The following is an 18,166-nucleotide window of genomic DNA, read 5'->3' on the forward strand; positions in this document are numbered from 1 at the left end:
GTAGGGAAACTATTGCTTTTATTTACCATCTGTAAAAAGGGCAGAAGGGGAGAAACTTGACCCTAATCATATAACACAATGGTCAAGAAAATTCACAGTATTTTTTACTCCAATTTCGTTGTCCTAAATATGAGCCAGTGGCTTCTTCTGCTGCAGTTATCCCTGCAAGCTGCTCTCTTGCCTTTATTCTTTAGGGAAAAGGCTTTCTTATTGACCAGCTGCTCTAGGCAAAGACATAGCTTCTGTGTGGCCGTGTATACAAAGAGGCCCACTATGCTTTTTTTTTTTTTGCCAGCACAGCTATACGTTTTTCCATTTACCAGAGGATTCTTACCTTGCCTGAAGATATTTTATTCTGGAAAGCATATCAAGATGCCCTGCTGAGTATTGCTCTATCACATCCTTTACATCATAAGGCCTCAAAGTCTCCTTGAATTTTTTTTTATAGAGACGAAACTGTAGTATTCTGCATAATAAACAGAAAAAAATATTAACTTATATAAATTCCAGAATGATAATTTGCAGTTTTACTGAATAATTGACAAATACTTTGGATGTTTGGAAACTGAGCATATTATTTCAAATCAAGGCAATAAAACATAAGCAGAGAATCTCTAATATCATACCACAATTGACTTTTCATAATTAATAGGCTAAAACAAATTATACATACAAAATGTCTTTTTCAGCACTATCATCATAACTAGAAATGGTTCAAAGCTACAAGATCATATGTGGAATTTGATTTTGAACAATCCAAGTCACAGATTTTGAAGCTGTGAAGCTGCAGGTGCTTTTTTATGCTTCAGCCTATTATAAAGTTAATTTATAGTATATATAATGCTTCATCATTTTCAGCTTGGTTTTCATTTTACACTTGGGAAAGTTTTGGATAGGAAATGTTAATCAGACAGAAATGTGGAAGTTAAGAAATCAGCAGCAGTTCAGGTTGTGGAGAAAAGAAAAAGCATTAGGACTGCCTGAAGTGTCCTTGGAAAAACAGCAGTATAACATTATTGTTGTTGTTGTAATAATAACAATATAATTGCTGTTATTATTACTATTATTGTAAAATATCCTAGTGATTAATAAGAAAATTCTTATAATAAGGACCAGTGCTGGCCAGAACACTTGAAAACCATTTGGCATTCTTTTTTTTCATTCTTTTCTGTTTATACATTAGTTTACACACTGTTATATCTCAGTAGATTAAATAGAAAAGAAAAATACGTAAAGAATGAAAAGTATTTTATTTCTTTATCTGTCTTAGTTTTGGGATCCAAGGATTTGCATTCTCAGTAGAGTTTCCATGTACTTAGTGGTCTGAATTGTCATCTGTTAAATTCTGACCTGTTTTTTATTCAAGTTTGGCGATTTTTTTTAACTTTTTAAACATCTGCATATGCTTTCATTTAGCAAAGATAATTCTATTATGAGTTTTTAAGGGTTTTCCACTCTTTTACTCTGTTGCTTATAAATCTTTCAAGATTTCAAAATTATACCTATGCCTATTATAACAAAACTATATATGATTACAGCAAAACTATACTTAAAAAAAGAAAAATAGGAATCACACTGTTAGCAATTTCAATGTAAAATCTCCTTGATCCTGACCCTGAAAACCCATTAAGGGTTTTGTCTGAAAGTGTTACTTCCCATTAGCATTCAGGGTCTGGGTAAACTATATAAGAAAAAAAAAAAAAGAGTCTGACTTATGATTTAGTTTAAAGGGAAATTGCATGAATCAATTAGATTTGCACAGGATGTGGTACAGGAAGTTTTGCAAAAGTAATAATAGCATGTTTCATGGAGGTGGGGCAGGAAAACAGGACAGATGTATAGTTTGTGTTTGAAAGAAAGCAGGTATCAGGAGGAAGTAGGGATGAAGAGGAAGTAGGGATGAAGAGGAAGTAGGGATGAAGAAACTTCCAGTTGGAGGGAAGCAGTTATGGGTAACATGAGAAAAGCCTGTGGGACATGGCTTTCAGCAGGCTTGAGAAAACTTGGAATTTTTAATGACTTGTTCTCCTGCACCCAATCAGGAATGAACCAGGAGAATAGATATTGTGGTTATATACATATAATTATATGCTTATATACTTATAACCACCTTCCTTGAAGTTTTTATAAGAAGATAATTTTGGGGCACTCCAGACTTGCGGTATTTTTCCTGGAAGGTCGTAACTCCCTGGCCCAAAACTTAACAACTTCTGGAATAAAAAGCAATTGCACTGAAAGTAGAATATATTCCTATGGGCACATTTTTTAAGGGAGGAGAATAAAAAATACTGAACGGAGAAGTAACAGATCATAAGTGAATGATTTCTATGTACTTGATGTGCTAAATACATTATTAAGTCTTACTAGGAGTTTTCTAACCCAAGGGAATATCTCTTGTGATATGAAAATAGAAGTGACACATGTCACAAGCTGAAGACTGCTGAAATGGAGACCTCAGCATCTATTAAAATATGACAGCTGAAAACTATATTGCACACTCATACAATAGTGAGCAAAAATAGTTGAGTCAGCTGTTTATTGTTAAGCAAAAAATCCAGTTTTACATAAATACCACAATCACTAAATTGAGCAAGATACTCTATTTATAATATATGTTAATGAGGAACTGTATACAATATTATTTTATAATAAACATATTTATGGAGTATTTTGCAAAAATGGCATGGCCAATGTTACTGAAAAACATTTTCCTTTCTGCATACTTTCAAGGAGGACTTTAAATAGCGTCTGTGTTGTGCTTTTCAATATAATTACCAAATCTATTGCATTTAAAAAAAGTAATAACAGCAGCAATGAATCAACATGTAGCAACATGGTAACGTGATTTCCTGAAGCACAAGCATTCAAAGTCAAAGCAAAGCAATGAGGAGCATCAAAGACATTTACCTGACAGCTCGGATGGCTGTCTTGAATGTGGGGATCATATCTTCCATAAGGAAGTCACTACTGTCGCCTCTCTCTTCTGCCATGGGTTCCCCTGTTCCTGCATCTGCAAAGCAGGTCAAAAAAAGCTGTGTGAACATCTTACCACGCAGTTTAGAGGGAGGACTGGCCAACTAAAGCACTATGTAAAGTAAGTGTAACTTAGTAAAGGAACATCTCTTGCAGGTTCCTCTTTCTCTGGTCAGCTCTTGAAAGTGATTTCATAATTCTGCTGGGACAGCTAGAAGACACATTATTTGAGGGATCTCCTCTCAGATTCCAGCATTTCTGAAACCTGGGAACTTCTTTTGCTCTCCAATGGATTTAGAAGTTCCCACTTTTAGGAGCTTTTACATTGATAATTCTGCCATAATTATTTTCCATAAGGCTCAAACAGGTGTAGAAGCTACAGGCCAAGTTCTTCTCCCACTTGCACTACTTGGAACTCATGTAGCTTCACGGAAAAGGATAAACAAGTTCCCACTGTGGACACTCAGACTACATCCATGGTAGTTGGCCCAGCATGCACTGATGCCAGATGGCACAATACAGGAGAAACTGTTATTTAGAGACCATTTGGACACTACAGACAATAAGAGGAAAATGTGTGCCCAGGGAAACTGAGAGGAAAAATGCCCTATGATGTTTCATTGACACCCAATGGAAATCTGCTACAGGGCAGCAGTCTTAGGGACAGTGGGAGGGAGCAGCCATTGACTTTATAAAACAAGGTTTTAAGAGATTGGAGTGAGGAGATATTTGAGATGCCTGGACACAGGCTAGCACAGGGCTGGATGCAGTCTAGGAGGGAGCTACCTTAGCATAACATCACTGTCCAGTGTGCCCTCTTGTTCCAGGTCAAATAGGTTGATTACGCCACTGGCTATATACTATATTGATTGCTGGTTTTTGGAGGGCAACTGGCTTATTTCAAGCACTGTGTTGCCTGGACTCCAGTGTTCATTTCCTGGAGCTTCCCCAAATGTGCCATGTAAAACCAGGGACCACCCATGCTTGGCCCAGAAAGTCACAAACCTTCAACAGAAGATGCAGAAGAACAAAGTAAAATGGGGAAAATAGGGGATGGATAGAAAGAAATCAACACAGATGGGCTACCTTCTGAGCTTTGCCAAAAAGCGTACGCTTTCATTCGGAATGCAGTGCGAAAACGCTCCTTATTATTCAAGACAACATTCTTAGGCTCTTTTGAAGGACTTTCTTCAATGGCATCTACATTCAGAGGGGTAAATAGCTTTCCTTTAGTATTGGTACCACGAACCCGATCCAAGAGACCCAGCTTTTGGCTACAAAATAAGCAAAAGTAATCATTTTCCTCCTTCGTACACTTTTAACTTGTTTTCATGATGCTTTCATTATATAATGGGCTAAATAAATGTTTTGTACACAAGGACACTGCTGGGGCTACCGTAATACATCAATGTCTTTGTAAGCAACAGCTAAGCTCCACAGACAATTAACCGCTTTTTATGAGCATTTTTCGTGTCAATGTTGAAAATGTTACCAGAGGGTCTTGCTATCCTCTCTATGTAATGTATCACAGTGCTTCAGCTCCGTTAGCATGTCTGAAGCATTAGACTTATTACTAAGAAGAGAAACATCGCTACTTATGCAGTTATATTGTCTGATAAAGATGCTTGGCCTTTCCTGTTCAGGGCTTTATTTAACTACAAGGTCTGTGGCAGGCTATTAAATGAATAACTCATGTGCATAGCCAGGACTAAAAGAAAGTCAGATGTGCTGTGAACCAAATAAATTATCAGTAAAACGCTGGAAAGGCATTGCCAAGCAATACTAGGTACCTGATAGGGCAGACTGCCCAGTTTTCTCTGTCGTTTACTTTCAGTCATCTCAAACTATACTAGAAATTGAGGTGACCTATACGAATTGTAGTAAAGTGACATATTTTGTTCCTCTTATGATTCCTTGCACTGTCCTCTTACAGATTTACTGACCAAAGACATTTTTCCTTCAGTGACAACTGATAGCTAGAATCACGTCTGCTTGCCATCTTACTAGCATCCCTTCTGACCAGTAACCCTTCTGACAGCCTCATGACTGTAAAGGCCTTAAAGGCCACTGAAAAGACCAACACAAAAAGAGTTCTGCTAGTGATGGTATCAGCTTAAATATGCTCTGAACACTTCATAGGTGAAAGATGGTATAATTATTTGATTTGCGTGTTCAATTTGCTGCCTAAGTATTTGTCAGTTGCACATTTGTTAAGAAAGTGTGGGGCTAAGCCATGGGAAGAAAGCCTGCCTTTTAACCCACCCCTGTATGTTGCAGTATGGAACAGGTCTGGGGAGAGGTGAACTGTGCACACACCGTCAAGAGGCACTTTGGTGCAGGAGAGAAGGGCAGGCAGGTTAAGCTGGGGGGAGAGAAGAAGCAACTGCAGCTGTCAGCTCTCTGAGAGCCACGGATGGGAGCACAGAGGAAGGATGAACAGCAGTGGTGACCAGAAGAAAGACATTTCATAGGTAGGCAAAGAGATAGCAGTGCAGTATGCTCAGCTAAAGCCACTAAACTTGCTGGCAGGAGAGGCAAGCGTGGGGAGGCTCCACCATGCAAGCACACAGCTCTCCAACGATGGAGACTTGTGTGCAGGCCTTGCAAGTGAAGGGTCTCACTCACAGAACTACTTATTTAAGGAGTTATTTTTCTCAGATGGATTTTTTTTTTATGAGTTCTAGCATCTCTGGTGTCATTGGTGCACCTCTTTGAAAGAAGAATCTACTTCCAACTCAGAGCTCTCTCTGTGGCAGTATCCCTCCACAATGGAAGTTCTCAGGACATTCCTCTTAAAATTATAAAGGTGAGATGGATTTAAAGACACATGTAATGACTTTGCAGCTTTTATAAGAGTGCTGACTCTAGTAGGAATACTAAGGTTTACAGCATACAAAATTCCTACACGATATGAGCATTGAACATCACAGCTGTTGCAGGTTTTTGTGTGAGGTTTTTGGTTTATTTTTTTAATATGAATTACTGGGGCTCTCATCTCTGCTGCTTCTGATTAATATATCTTTGACCCAGATGGTAATGAAATATGGGCTTCCCTGTCACAAAAGATGGAAGAACTAAACCTTTGTGGAGGATGCTTTTTCAGGCTTTCTCAATTTTTTTGTTGACAACATGACAATACTTGTGAATGAAATTTCTGCAGCCTCGTAAATTCAGATACTGGCCCTGTCATTGCTTGTATAAATTATACATGTGTGTGCAAGCATGGAAGTGGCAACTAGAAGGATTTGTGTGAGTGTGGAGACACACAGCTAGTCCTGCTGTATCAGCATCACCACGACTGAAGTCAATGATGTGAAAAGATAAAAGCATGGAATTGAGTGAAGAATTAGAACAGTCTAAGTGAATGGTATTAATATTACCCAGACTTTGCCCTAATGTAATTTCCTGAGGAATTCATGGCACGGGGGAAAGACAAACAAAGTGCAGAAAAATGTGCAGAGCAAAAATCGGGGATAAATTCCTTCTTTGTGGAAAAATATGAGATGTTACTTGACGACATCTGTGGCAAATTAGTCATCACAGAATGTGTAGGGCAGTCTCATGTTCTGTCTTAAGCACTTGTTTAAAAAGTGGTTTTCATAGTGCTTGCTTTTGGGTTAGAATTTTGATCCAACTGATCCACCAACGTGCTCTAAAGGTTAAACCAATGGTGAGTGCAGGGTCCCAAGTGGTTTGTGCTCTACTAAGATAGGGAGAATCCTGTGACCTCTTTTCTGCATCACTGTCACTTCTCTATTCTTTCAGAGACCATGTTTGAGAGCAGTACTGCTTTACAGGACAGATGTCTTAATTCCATGGCATTTCTGTGAAATTTGAATTCTTCAAGCATTCAGCTACCATATATAGGAAAAATATATACAGCAGATGACAGGTAATGAGCAAGTTTTGAAAGGGCATGAAAAATAAAGGTGAGGAAGTAAAAATCAACTGAATTAGTTGTGTGTGTTTTTTGGGGGTGTAAAGAAGGGAAAAAGAAATTCTCATGTCTCAATAGCAACAAAACCAAAGTTTGAAGGAAGAATTAATTTCAAGAAGGGTTGTCAAGAAGAGTCTGGAATCATGGCACATCACTGAAGAGGATTTTAATGTAAAGTAATGCACCAAAAATATAGCCGAATGATAACAATCAGTCAGACAGGCAATATAAACTGATGGGCCTGAAGGTGTTAGAGGGAGTGTGCTTGTGAGGTCTTCAATGTGAAAAAAAAAACAAACCAGAGCAATTAAACATGCTTGGCAACGAGGTGATCTTTGTAGACTGAAGGAAACTGTGAAATAAGGTACAAGAAGGAAGAAACTGAAGCAGTTTTAGTAGATCTATTCAGTGATAATAAAATGAAGACATTTTTCCCTAGGTCTGAAAAAATTGTATGTACAACAGGCTTGTTGTGGAGATCAGCTTTTCCTGGTGGGGGGACTAATAGGTCACCAACAACAGATGAATCTCAAATGAACAAGGAGACTATAGTCCACCTATTCTTCAGGATTTCAAGACTGATCATCTTGTTTCAAGACCTTGCAGGATGAGAAGGAAGCTCTTGGAAGGATGAACTCTAGCAGTGAAACTCAGATGATTTTGGATGATGAGGTGATTTCCTCAAAGGCAAGAAGTGGTCACATACTACACACTGGCTTTGAGCAACATATTAAATGTCACAAGATTTGGTTTAATAACACTAGAGAGAAGTTCTCAAGAGAAGAATATGTTTAAGGCAGAGAACCTGAAAGACAAAGAAGCAGGGACATAGGTGAGACAGAGGATTCCTATTGTTTACAAATAGCAGTTTAATGCTATATTAGAAAAATAAAGTTGTCATTACATGTGGCCTCTGATTCTCTCTCCAGAAACTTGTTTGATCCTTCAAAATACATATCCAGATGTCTCAAAGTCTGCTCCTTAAAAGTCCTATAACAACCTCCTTCCTTACCTTGCATTGCAAGGAACTATAGGGATCAGACCAGCAGGAAAAGGGTCAGTGGATGATGGAAAGTATCCAAAACACTAATCTTGCAGATATTTTTTCAATATAGGATGGAAATATAGGCAATGTATGCAGAAATCTCTGTCATGGAGCTATACAATAATAGGAGTGATCAAGATTTGATATCCTCCTCAGAACAAAACAGATCAAAATATTCCTCTGCATTCAGTACAAAAGGCTACTTATTTGCAGTGATGTTTTCAACTGCACATGTAAGTACACTCATTTGTGGGGTAGGGTTTTTTTTGGTGTGGTGGAGGCTTAAGATAATGTAAACCAAAAGCATTCCCAAATTCTCCTTCTAGGGAGTTTCTCAACTTTCCCCATTGATAAGTGTCAGTTTAGGAACAAACTGTTGTCTCAAAACTGTTGCTCGAGCATCTTAGGTTTAGGAGCTCGATCTCATCTGATATGTCTTAAGCTGCTTAAAAAGTTAAATGTCCTGTCTAAGACTAATCTTCATACCCCTTTCTATAATCAGTGGGAAGTTAGCAACCTACTGAGTGCAGTTCAACTCCATTTCACTTTGGAATGACTTTATAGCCAGGGGAACTTGTCTCTTGTTTTTATCTATAGAAAAATCTAGATGACAAGTTTTTTAAAAAGCAGTCTCTCTAAGAAGAGAGAGTCTAAGCAGACTCTAGTCTAAGCTAAAGTCACCTGAGCTGAAGCCTTCCTCATTAATTGAATCCCGATGATTAACCCTTAAAGTAACATTCAGATTCATAACAGTATGCTTATGCAATAAATACAGACAATTGTGTTAATATCTAGGCAGCCAGAGCAGTAGAATCATCAGAAAATAATTCATCAGCTTCACATGACAAAAATACAACAGTATGTTGTATGCAAAAAAAAAACCCCAAACCCGAAACAAAAACCAAGCTTCTTTCCAGATAATGACTAGCTGTCATCAGAGAAAAAAATGGACTTTATTCTCATTTCCAAGGGATGAAATCTGGGTCTGCTGGGGTTTTGTTTTCATTGTGCTTTTTAAAAAGACTTAGGAAACATTTGTTCTCATGACACAATCTCCTTCATTAAAACAGCATGCGCAGGACTCAATCTCAGAGTATGAAGCATGCGCAGATCACATCATCCTTCATGAGAGTGGCTAGGACAGTGGTTCCCACCCAGAGGTTCATGTACTGCTGCTTGTCTTCCAGATTCCTCCTACCGACATTAGCTACTCTGCCTCCCCTTGGAACAGTGCTCCCACTTCATTTGGCTTCCCTGCATTCAATTAAATGTGATTCCTGACTTACAGCGCAATTCCAGAAACTGGGGGGATTCAAATGCATCCCAAACATGCTGATAAAAGTGCAGAGTAGTTTCTCTGACTAGCTTGGATACGTTGCCATTGTTTCTCTTGCACACTGTTGCATCCTCTCCCTTGTGAGATTAAAATTTTCCCAAAACTTTATCTTTGAAGTGGAGTCCCAGCATGAGAACTCCTTAATTCTGTAGTAGATACAGACCACCATAAAAGGAGGAAGGCAGAAGCACTGCAGGCAGTTTGGCTCAAAAGCTTCCTAGCTAAAGAACAATTCTCAGATTCTTGCTCCCTGAGAGCATTAGAAATTATTTTGGAACATCTGAGAGATGAATCTGGTGGTTGGATGTACAAGAGATGGCTGGCTTCTGCAGCAGATGTTTTATCCTTGCTCAGAATAAAGAGTGGGAACCACTGAACTAGAAATACTTTTGCAGAAACAGTCATGCAAGGAAATAATGCAGTTACATCCCATCATGCAAGCCAGATACTCTCCTCTCTGTGCTTTGCTTAGTATTGGAGTTTCATAAACAAATGGTACATGTATGAGAAGAAAGATAATGAGTTAATGCTAATAGTGAATCAAACAGCCCTCTTCCATGTATTTACCACTTTCACCTAACAAGGAGTAATAATAATTAGGATTTTTTTTTTTTTTCCATATTTTTGCAGTTAAGCTGATCATCAGATTTAGTTGGTCTCAAGTAACTGGAAGCAAAAGGCAGTCATGTTTACTCCAATATTTTACTACACTATCAGCTGTACTTCAGAATCAAACATTCTGAATGAGATTTCCAGAAGTTTTCTCCTTTGAACTATTCCCAGTAGAAATTAGCATGAAACTAATGTTGTGAGGACAGCCATGAATACTGCACTGAATACATGCAACTGATCTCACAGAGTTCCCGTGTTTTCTTACTATAAATCAAAGAGCATTCCACACTTCTGAGGTAATTCTGAACTTTCGTCAATCAGCTTTCACTTTTAAGGAAATCAAGTAACATTCTTTTCTATAGAGAGGAACTCACAAAAATGTTCAGTCTCAAAATAATTGACTTTAACTTCTTGACAACTAATGTATTCATTTAAAAAGCCAGTTTACACCCTGAATCTTGAGGTCTAAATTTGCAAGTTTCTAATGTCTGAGGAGGAAACACCCCCTCTTAACCAACCACCTTCCATACTCTTTGGTGATGTATATTCTCACTGGTATTTCATTGTAGGCATGACTCTAAATCCAAACTCACCTACCATCCAGATTATTTGCCCAGAAACATGAACACAAGTCCTAACTCAGGCTCAACTTTGATGGCCTTCAGAAAGGAAAAGAGCCTTTATGCATACTAAAGGCCTTTGCTCAGCCCCTCTTCTCACCCATACTTTCTAAAGTGATTGGAGATGGGTAAAAATAAGCAATGTCACACAAATGCATGGGGACAATAATCCAAGTTCAATTCTTTGTGAAAACGGGATGGATATTTTTCACCAACAGATGCAGCCAGCAACATAGGTAGAAACCATATGGATGTTGACCCACTCTTTACTTTGCAGTGAACATATCTCCATGTATCAATTACTAGAATGGCAAACAAACTGCAAAATCAATGTCTATTGACTATTTTTCTTAGGCCAATCATCCAATGAAACAATGGAGTGCTTCACTAGCAGGTCTCCAAAAATTGAAGGACTTGGGCTAGGAAAGCTGAGTTGTGTATTGATGATTTCATGTTTGTGGAATGAAGTGGAAATGAGAACAATGAGCTAAAGTTGAATGACAGCAAGATGTTTTTGTGGGACAGAATAAAATGCTTGACAATTTAGTCAAAATATTAGTATTTCCAATGATGTGTCTTTCACATTCCTGAAATGCTTTTTATTATTTTTATGTTTCTTTGCAGGAAGAACAAATTATTTTTATGTTTCTTTGCAGGAAGATAAAGTTCTCGCCCCACATCTTAGGTCACAGTTCAGCAAGGCGTTTAAGCATGTCACTAACTTTATTCAGATGATCAAAAGCATCCACTTGTTTTCCATTTGCTGAACCAGAACCAGCAAATACACATGCAGAGATGTTCCACTGAACTCAAATGCAAAGTGACTTGCATGAATTTGTGTTGGAAAAGTTGGGACTGCATAAGGAATGGTATTTAGCTCTTCTGGTATATTTTTCTTACAGTAAATTTCTAAATGATTTGCAGAGTAGGTTAGTATCATTCCCATTCTATGAAAACAGAGAAAAGCACTTGTTTTTAAGTAGATCATTGGCAGAGCCAGGATTAGATCCCATGTTTTCTGAACAGCAGAACAATGAATTATCTGCAAGGTCATGCAACTTTCTTTTTATGCTTAAATAATTTTTCAGTTTTATCTCCCCTTACTTTTTATGGTGGTTAGATGAACTACTTTAGTAAAAACAGAAAGTACAGGCAGAGAATGGCATGCAAGAAATATGAAAAGAGTAAGGCTCAATTGTTACTTGAATGTATATACCTAAGTTTTCTTGTGAGGCTTGATCCAAAGAATGACTCCCTACTAAACATGACATTACTGTAAAGTGAAGAAAAGTTATTAAGATGAGACGTTAATGATTACCCATGAAAAGCTCTATGAAAAAGAATGGGAACAGCCTTTCATTTGTAGTTAATGTAGTGTGCAGATCAGAGTGGCTTTTTACCCCTTCCTGTTTTGGGCAGATGCATTAAGAAGAAATGCTGACAGTGAAATTTTCCACCTTGCAAATAATGATTTTCTTTTCATTATGCTTTTATTACTGGCAATACAAAAATGCACAGCATTATATGCATTCTTTCATACTCACATAATAGGAAAGACTAGTACCAATTCTGCCACTTAAAAAAATCAAACCAACTTTCCAAAGGCAGAGAAATATTATTTATCTTGTAGAGATAAGGAAACAAGGATAAATTACTTTTCTGCAATCATGTAATAATAAATCTAGGAATGAACATGCTTTCCTGATGTCTAGTTCTACAGCTGGACGATGCCGACTAGGAGCAAGACCTTAGAAGAAAGTTCAAAATCCTTCACTAAAGTGCCTGTATGTACACGTGATTCAAAATTCTTACACTAGTCAAGACCAGTGGAACAGCTGCTAACAGTGCTGAAAAACAGGGTCCACAATTCCTTCTTCAAACATAGAGAAAAAATTTTGGTTCAAAATAAACAATATGTCCATCAAGCAAAGGTCCATCCTAAAGGCTGGGAAATGCAGGTCAAGCACCTACACTCAGCGCGTTTGCTGAATGATTTGCTGCACTCCAGCAGAAATGAGCTTTAACATATCTTTCTCATAAACCTTCCTTCTTGGGAGCTAAACAGATGAAAAGGCTTTGCAACACGTGCAGAAGAGCACTTGCTATCTGAGATTTCATGTGCTGGTAGTTTAAGGCATTGATTAAGGAAGAAAAAGCTAGTGGCATCTCTGGTATGAAGTCAGTAAAATCCCCACCAGGAAGCAATGAATGAATACCACAGCCCCAGAGCCTTCTGGTTTGGGGGACTACACAGGGCATGTAGGGAACACGTTATTCTTAACAGAGCAGCACGATATGTACCACTTCCCTTCACTCTTAAAGGACTCAGCCTACTATCTAGCTCAAGGGTAGTCCAATGTTCTCTTCATCATATCTCACATCTTCACAGTTTTAGTTTAAAGGGAGCATCCATAATGCCTTTGGCTGCTGCCAAGCTTTAACTGGCTTTCTACTATCACAAGTCCTTCCCTGCAGCCTTGCATTGGGATCCAGATTCTGAAATGGACTCTTCCACTCTGTTGTCTACCCTGTGTTTTTCCCAAATGGTCTAATAACAAGGAGCTGCATCTAGCTGTGACTTTGTCATGATGCCAACTCCTGCTTCCAAGGAGAGATCCTAGAAGAATCTACAACTCTACAACCATGGAGTTCCTAAAAAGCTTTTGCACCACAGAATAGAAACCCTGCCACTTAAAGCACTACCCATCCTCAAATTTTCACACAGCCAGGCCTCTTTTGCAGTTTATTAACTAGTTAAATTTTCTGACTCTTCTAGGAAAGCTTTGGGCCAATACTTCTCTCTTCTTTACCAGCCACTGTTTAGGCAATGTAGTTTAGTACTACAGCTTTCCCGTTAAGTACTTAACTGATGCAAGAACCTGGAGACTGAGTGCACTTATGGGCTCTTCTCTCCACTAGAACCGCATTCCCTTATTGCTCATTTATTTCAATACAGCCTTAAATGCAAACAGCAGTGGAATACGAGTAATACTTTCCATACTAAATCACTGCAGGAGGAAGACAATTTTTTTTTTTTTTTTTTTTTAATTATCTGGTCTGTAAATAAGAGTTTTATGAGAAATGGGAGGTGGGACTGTCAAAACAACCAGATTTTATGGCTCAGTCCCATGTCTACTGAAGTTAGTGGATGCTCCCACAAGTACAATCATTTTTCTGTTTACCTGGAGGGCTTCCAATCCCTTTTATTGAATGCTTATTTCCATAAACACATTCCTGCCAATAGGAAGGCTCCAATGCAGGTTTACTGATGATTTTGCTGAAGGTTATTACACATGTAACAACCTAAAACCAAGATATATCCAGATAGAATGAGGGGCCTTGGGATTACAATTTTAAAAATCTTGAGCTGGGAGTCATACTTTTCAGTTTTTAATCCAGTGCGCCAACATAAAATGATTTCTTCTACTGGCCTGAAAGATACAGTAACTCAGAAGCTACTCCACAAACTGTTGTGTCATTGCAGGTGCAGGAGCTTCTCTAGGGGAGCTGTGACCAACAGCAAACTGTAGCAATCACTCACTTGCCTAATTTTAATCTGCTGCTGCATGTTAGCCAGAACACATTTTGGCTCAAGGTATGGAGTTACATACTCAAAAGGATTTCAGCTCCTAGGCTCTCTCCTACATATTGCAGGCCAAAATTCAGCTGTTGCCAACCCTGGAGTTGGCTAAAATCTCCAGATATCTACATTAGTGCAGCTGAGGTTGTTCATGACTGCTTAGCCTGGGCAGTAACACAGATATATAGTACTTTAGGTTCAAGAAGGTTCACAAACTGGGTAACTCCCATCCAGGCAGTCCTTGAAGAGAAGCAGGCTAGCTCATGATGATGGTGGCAGGAGGAAGGAGGTGTCTTTTCCCAATAATTCAGCACTACAGCACTTGCTGGTATCATAAGAAAACTTGGGATAGGTTTTTCTTTTCTCGTAAAGGAGGCTTGAACCCAAAAAATTCATATGAGAACAGCAAGTGTGAATTTGGGGTTTTTTGAGTTTCCTTTATTGAAGCTCTCATGTATTGCATGAAATGTTTAAAATCCCAGGGACTGGAACCCAGGCCTGTCCTCTGACTAACAGTTTCCAAATTTTGCTACAATTCTTGCTCTTTTTCTCTGCATTGTAAATGGAGATGCAAATGGAAAGAGTTTCAACACGAGTCTTTGGAACTATTCATCCTTTAATTGGTATCGACTTCCTTTGTGGGTGATCCACTGACAGCAGTTTAGCATTAGGTATTTCACATTTTTGACCTAAGAGGTAGAATTATTTTATGCACTTTTGAATTTGGAACTTAGCTGGAAGAGGTTATGAATATATCATTTCCGTTTGAGACCTCACAGGTTGACTGACAAGGACTGCTCTGCTGTAGTCTTCAGTGACTGACCAGTATTAGGATCGACGACTACTTCTTTCTCTTTGCTTGTAAATTCCCCAAAGTGACTGGGAGCTTCCCCATCTGTTTCAGCAGGGGTGGGAAAAGGCCTCCAATCTAACGTAGCTTTTTTAGTACTGCTAGAGAGGTTGGCTATCCTGCTGATCCATCTTAACCATCCATCTTAGTATTTATCATCAAGAAATCTTTGCACATGATGAATTGCCACAGACTTGACCCCTTACACCGCAACATTGCTCTGTGCAGGACTGTTGAGCAATAACATGAAACAGAACTTTAAATTCACCCCAGAACAACCTGAATGCCAAACCCTGACTTTATGGCATGAATCAGGAGAAATCTAGATTATGATTAATCATAACAAACAATAAAGCTGTTTACAGACAATCAACAAGCAACACTACATTTGTATGATTAGTATTTTAGCTGTGTTAAATTGGGAAAAAAGCAAGCAATTAGGAAATGGATTGGTTAATCATTTTTAATGACTACCTGTGGTGTTAGTAGCGTGTTTTGGTTAACAGCTCATGAATCCACAAAGAACATTTAACCTGCATCCTCCAATAACTGTATTAAAACAGAGCTATAATAATGGCAGCTACTTACCTGGCAGTACCATCCAATTGCTCTTTCCTTTTATAGAAGAGAGGAAGCATTACAAGAAAGCAAGGAGAGAAGAATTACATAATAAATTCAGCAGATTTTTTCAAATGGAAATTTATAATCTATTGCTAATGGTTTATACCTCTTTTGTTCTGTGACCATCACTGACAGCAGAATAAAAGCGACACTTTCAAACAGCCATAAAACAAAGAAAGTGATACAGGTTCCTGAAACCAATCTGTGCTGCTTAGACAGGCAATCTAGTCTTTGGTGAGAAGTGCCCTCTCTCCCAGGGCCTTATTTGCAAAACACCTATTAAATTTCAGGTCACATTTGAATCACAGAAGAACCTACATACAATGAACAAGCTTGAAGTCACGGTAATGAGTCTAGACTCCAGGCAAGCCTGAGAATTATTCCTTGAACAAAACCTGAGGTCAAGAAACCCTCTAGAAATGATTCTGTAGTGGATAATGTGGGGATAGATAGAGAGTGAGAAAGGATAAAGAAAAGGAAAAAAAATAAGCCTTAATTAAACACTTGTCGTGGTTTTTCTTAGAGACTTCCTTTTTGACCTAAGTGAAGAAAGAGTTAATATTTTTAATTTGCCCTTTGTGAAGCAGGAGCCTGAAATGCTTCTTCAAGTCAGTTTTGCACAACAGCTGGAGCTGCAGTATTAGTCCAGTGAGCACAACGTACATGTAGAGACCTCTGCTTGAGCTGAGCAGTAGTTTAAGGGCACTTTTTGTCAGAATGAGGCATAACAGCAAGTCCAGAATGAAAGTTTAAAGCATAAACTTGGATAAGTAATGCCCATTATTAGCAGCTATATTAGTCTATAGCTAAAAGTGTAGGCTTTCATAGGGCCAACATTTTAAAATGTTAAGAACTCAAGGTGAGGAAGATGCCTGTTTGACAGGCAAGAAAAGTGAAGATCAGGAAGACTTATATCCATAAACATATATATGAGTGTCCATTAAGTCTGAATGTCTTTATGTATGGAATGCTTTCCACTGAACTCAGAAATGGTGACTGAAATAAAACCATGACCCCAACTCCCCAGAAAAGTTTCCTTGTGAACCTTCAGTTAATAGTTTCAGTGCAAGACAGTTTTGAACATGCTTTGGTTGTCCTCCACTGAATTATCCCCTTGAGCAATCGATATTGCCAAAAGACAAGTATTTAACAAACATTAATTATGTTCACATGCCATGGCCACCTCTGTGAACAACACAATTCTCAGGCTAGATGAGTTAAAGAGGGAAAAGTAAGGATTTTCAGCATAGCCCATATCTTAAAACACACCACCGCATCATAGAAGGTGTAAGAAGTACAGGCAGCTCTGAAATCCAGAGCTAAAACTTTATCAGGATCAAAATTACAGAGGGAGAAACTGAGATTTCCAGGGCAATAAACTCCAGAGTCTTACACAGGTGATGGTGAGGAAGCCTTCTCCTTTAATGCCAACATGAGACCCACTGATGGAGTTATCCATGTGCCTCACCAGCTGAAGGGAGAAGAAACGGATCCAGAAGCCACAAAGCAAGTTTTTCAGTCTCAGCCAGGAAGTTAACTGGCAACTCTCTGTTACCTACAAAAGCCTTATTGATATATATAAAGTCTATGTTTCCTGTCCTGACTTTACTTCACATAAAATGATGATGGAGAGGTGGACAATGCACTTACCTGAAAAATGGAAATGATACAATTGATTCATAAAACCTCCAGGTAGCAACTAGATCAATCCTGTTGGGGTTAGTAGCATAGTATCTCCAGGCAGCCTGAATTACAAGGGAGAGGAAATAGTGTTAGGTAAAGCTATTTCACAGTCTGACAGCAGCCAGATTGTTTCAAAGAACATAATGATGCACCTGAGTCACTATCGGGAAATTAATTACTAATCAGCCTTACCAAATGAGTGTCACTATATGGCAAAATTATTGACCCTGGATTATGATCTGGGAGGGCTATTACAGGAGACAGGATATGGACAGAATCACCAACATCAACAAGACATTATATTTGACTAAACTGGTTTTATTCTACTCTCTGGTATGTCTAAAAGAGCTTCAAGCATTGCTGGACTTCTCCAATGTTTCTGGAATTGCTTAAGCTAGTTTACTATGTAACGTACCATCAGAGGAAATTTTGCTGAGCCATTTTCTATTTCAGCATTTAGTTCCAATCAAAATTCTCTAAGCACATACCTAAAAAATACTGTAGCTAAATTAGTTACCTGCTAAATGGAGCTGCTTTAATTTAAAAGGTGAATTCAATTCACAACTCATCCTTCCAGTCCCTTCTGTTTGCTAAGGAGTGTTTTTAATGAGAACAGCATCATATGCCAGTCAGCCTGTTTCTCCTGAGGACTGGTTTGATCCTGAGCAGTTCTGAGCACCAATGCTTCCATCTCACATCACAAAAACTTTCTCTGTCTCTCTGTGGAAATGCTGCCATTTACTTCACTGCCATTAGGGTGTGCTCCACACCTACTAAGAATAACTCCTGTCAAATTTGTCAGCCCCCAGACTAGTAATTTTAATTTTCTGAATTCATAACAAAAGCCATAACTGAACCCTGAGTGAGCTAAGGAGTCTCTTCCCATTGAATCCTCTGATCATCCATTGA

General features: G+C 38.5%; 1 protein-coding gene across 1 annotated transcript in view; it reads right to left on the reverse strand.

The window, feature by feature from the left end:
* The window catches only part of KCNQ3 (potassium voltage-gated channel, KQT-like subfamily, member 3), a 212,804-nt gene that overhangs the window by 6,438 nt on the left and 188,200 nt on the right, over positions 1 to 18,166 (reverse strand). Inside the window, exons 8-12 of the mRNA XM_009881019.1 lie at positions 17,225 to 17,319; positions 15,542 to 15,568; positions 4,060 to 4,247; positions 2,908 to 3,010; positions 335 to 466 (exon numbers count right to left, since the gene is read on the reverse strand). Coding sequence (XP_009879321.1) covers positions 335 to 466; positions 2,908 to 3,010; positions 4,060 to 4,247; positions 15,542 to 15,568; positions 17,225 to 17,319 — 545 coding nt within the window. The remainder of the gene's footprint in view (positions 1 to 334; positions 467 to 2,907; positions 3,011 to 4,059; positions 4,248 to 15,541; positions 15,569 to 17,224; positions 17,320 to 18,166) is intronic.

The sequence above is a fragment of the Charadrius vociferus genome, unplaced genomic scaffold (assembly GCF_000708025.1).
Source record: "Charadrius vociferus isolate BGI_N301 unplaced genomic scaffold, ASM70802v2 scaffold2, whole genome shotgun sequence".
Lineage (NCBI taxonomy): Eukaryota > Metazoa > Chordata > Aves > Charadriiformes > Charadriidae > Charadrius > Charadrius vociferus.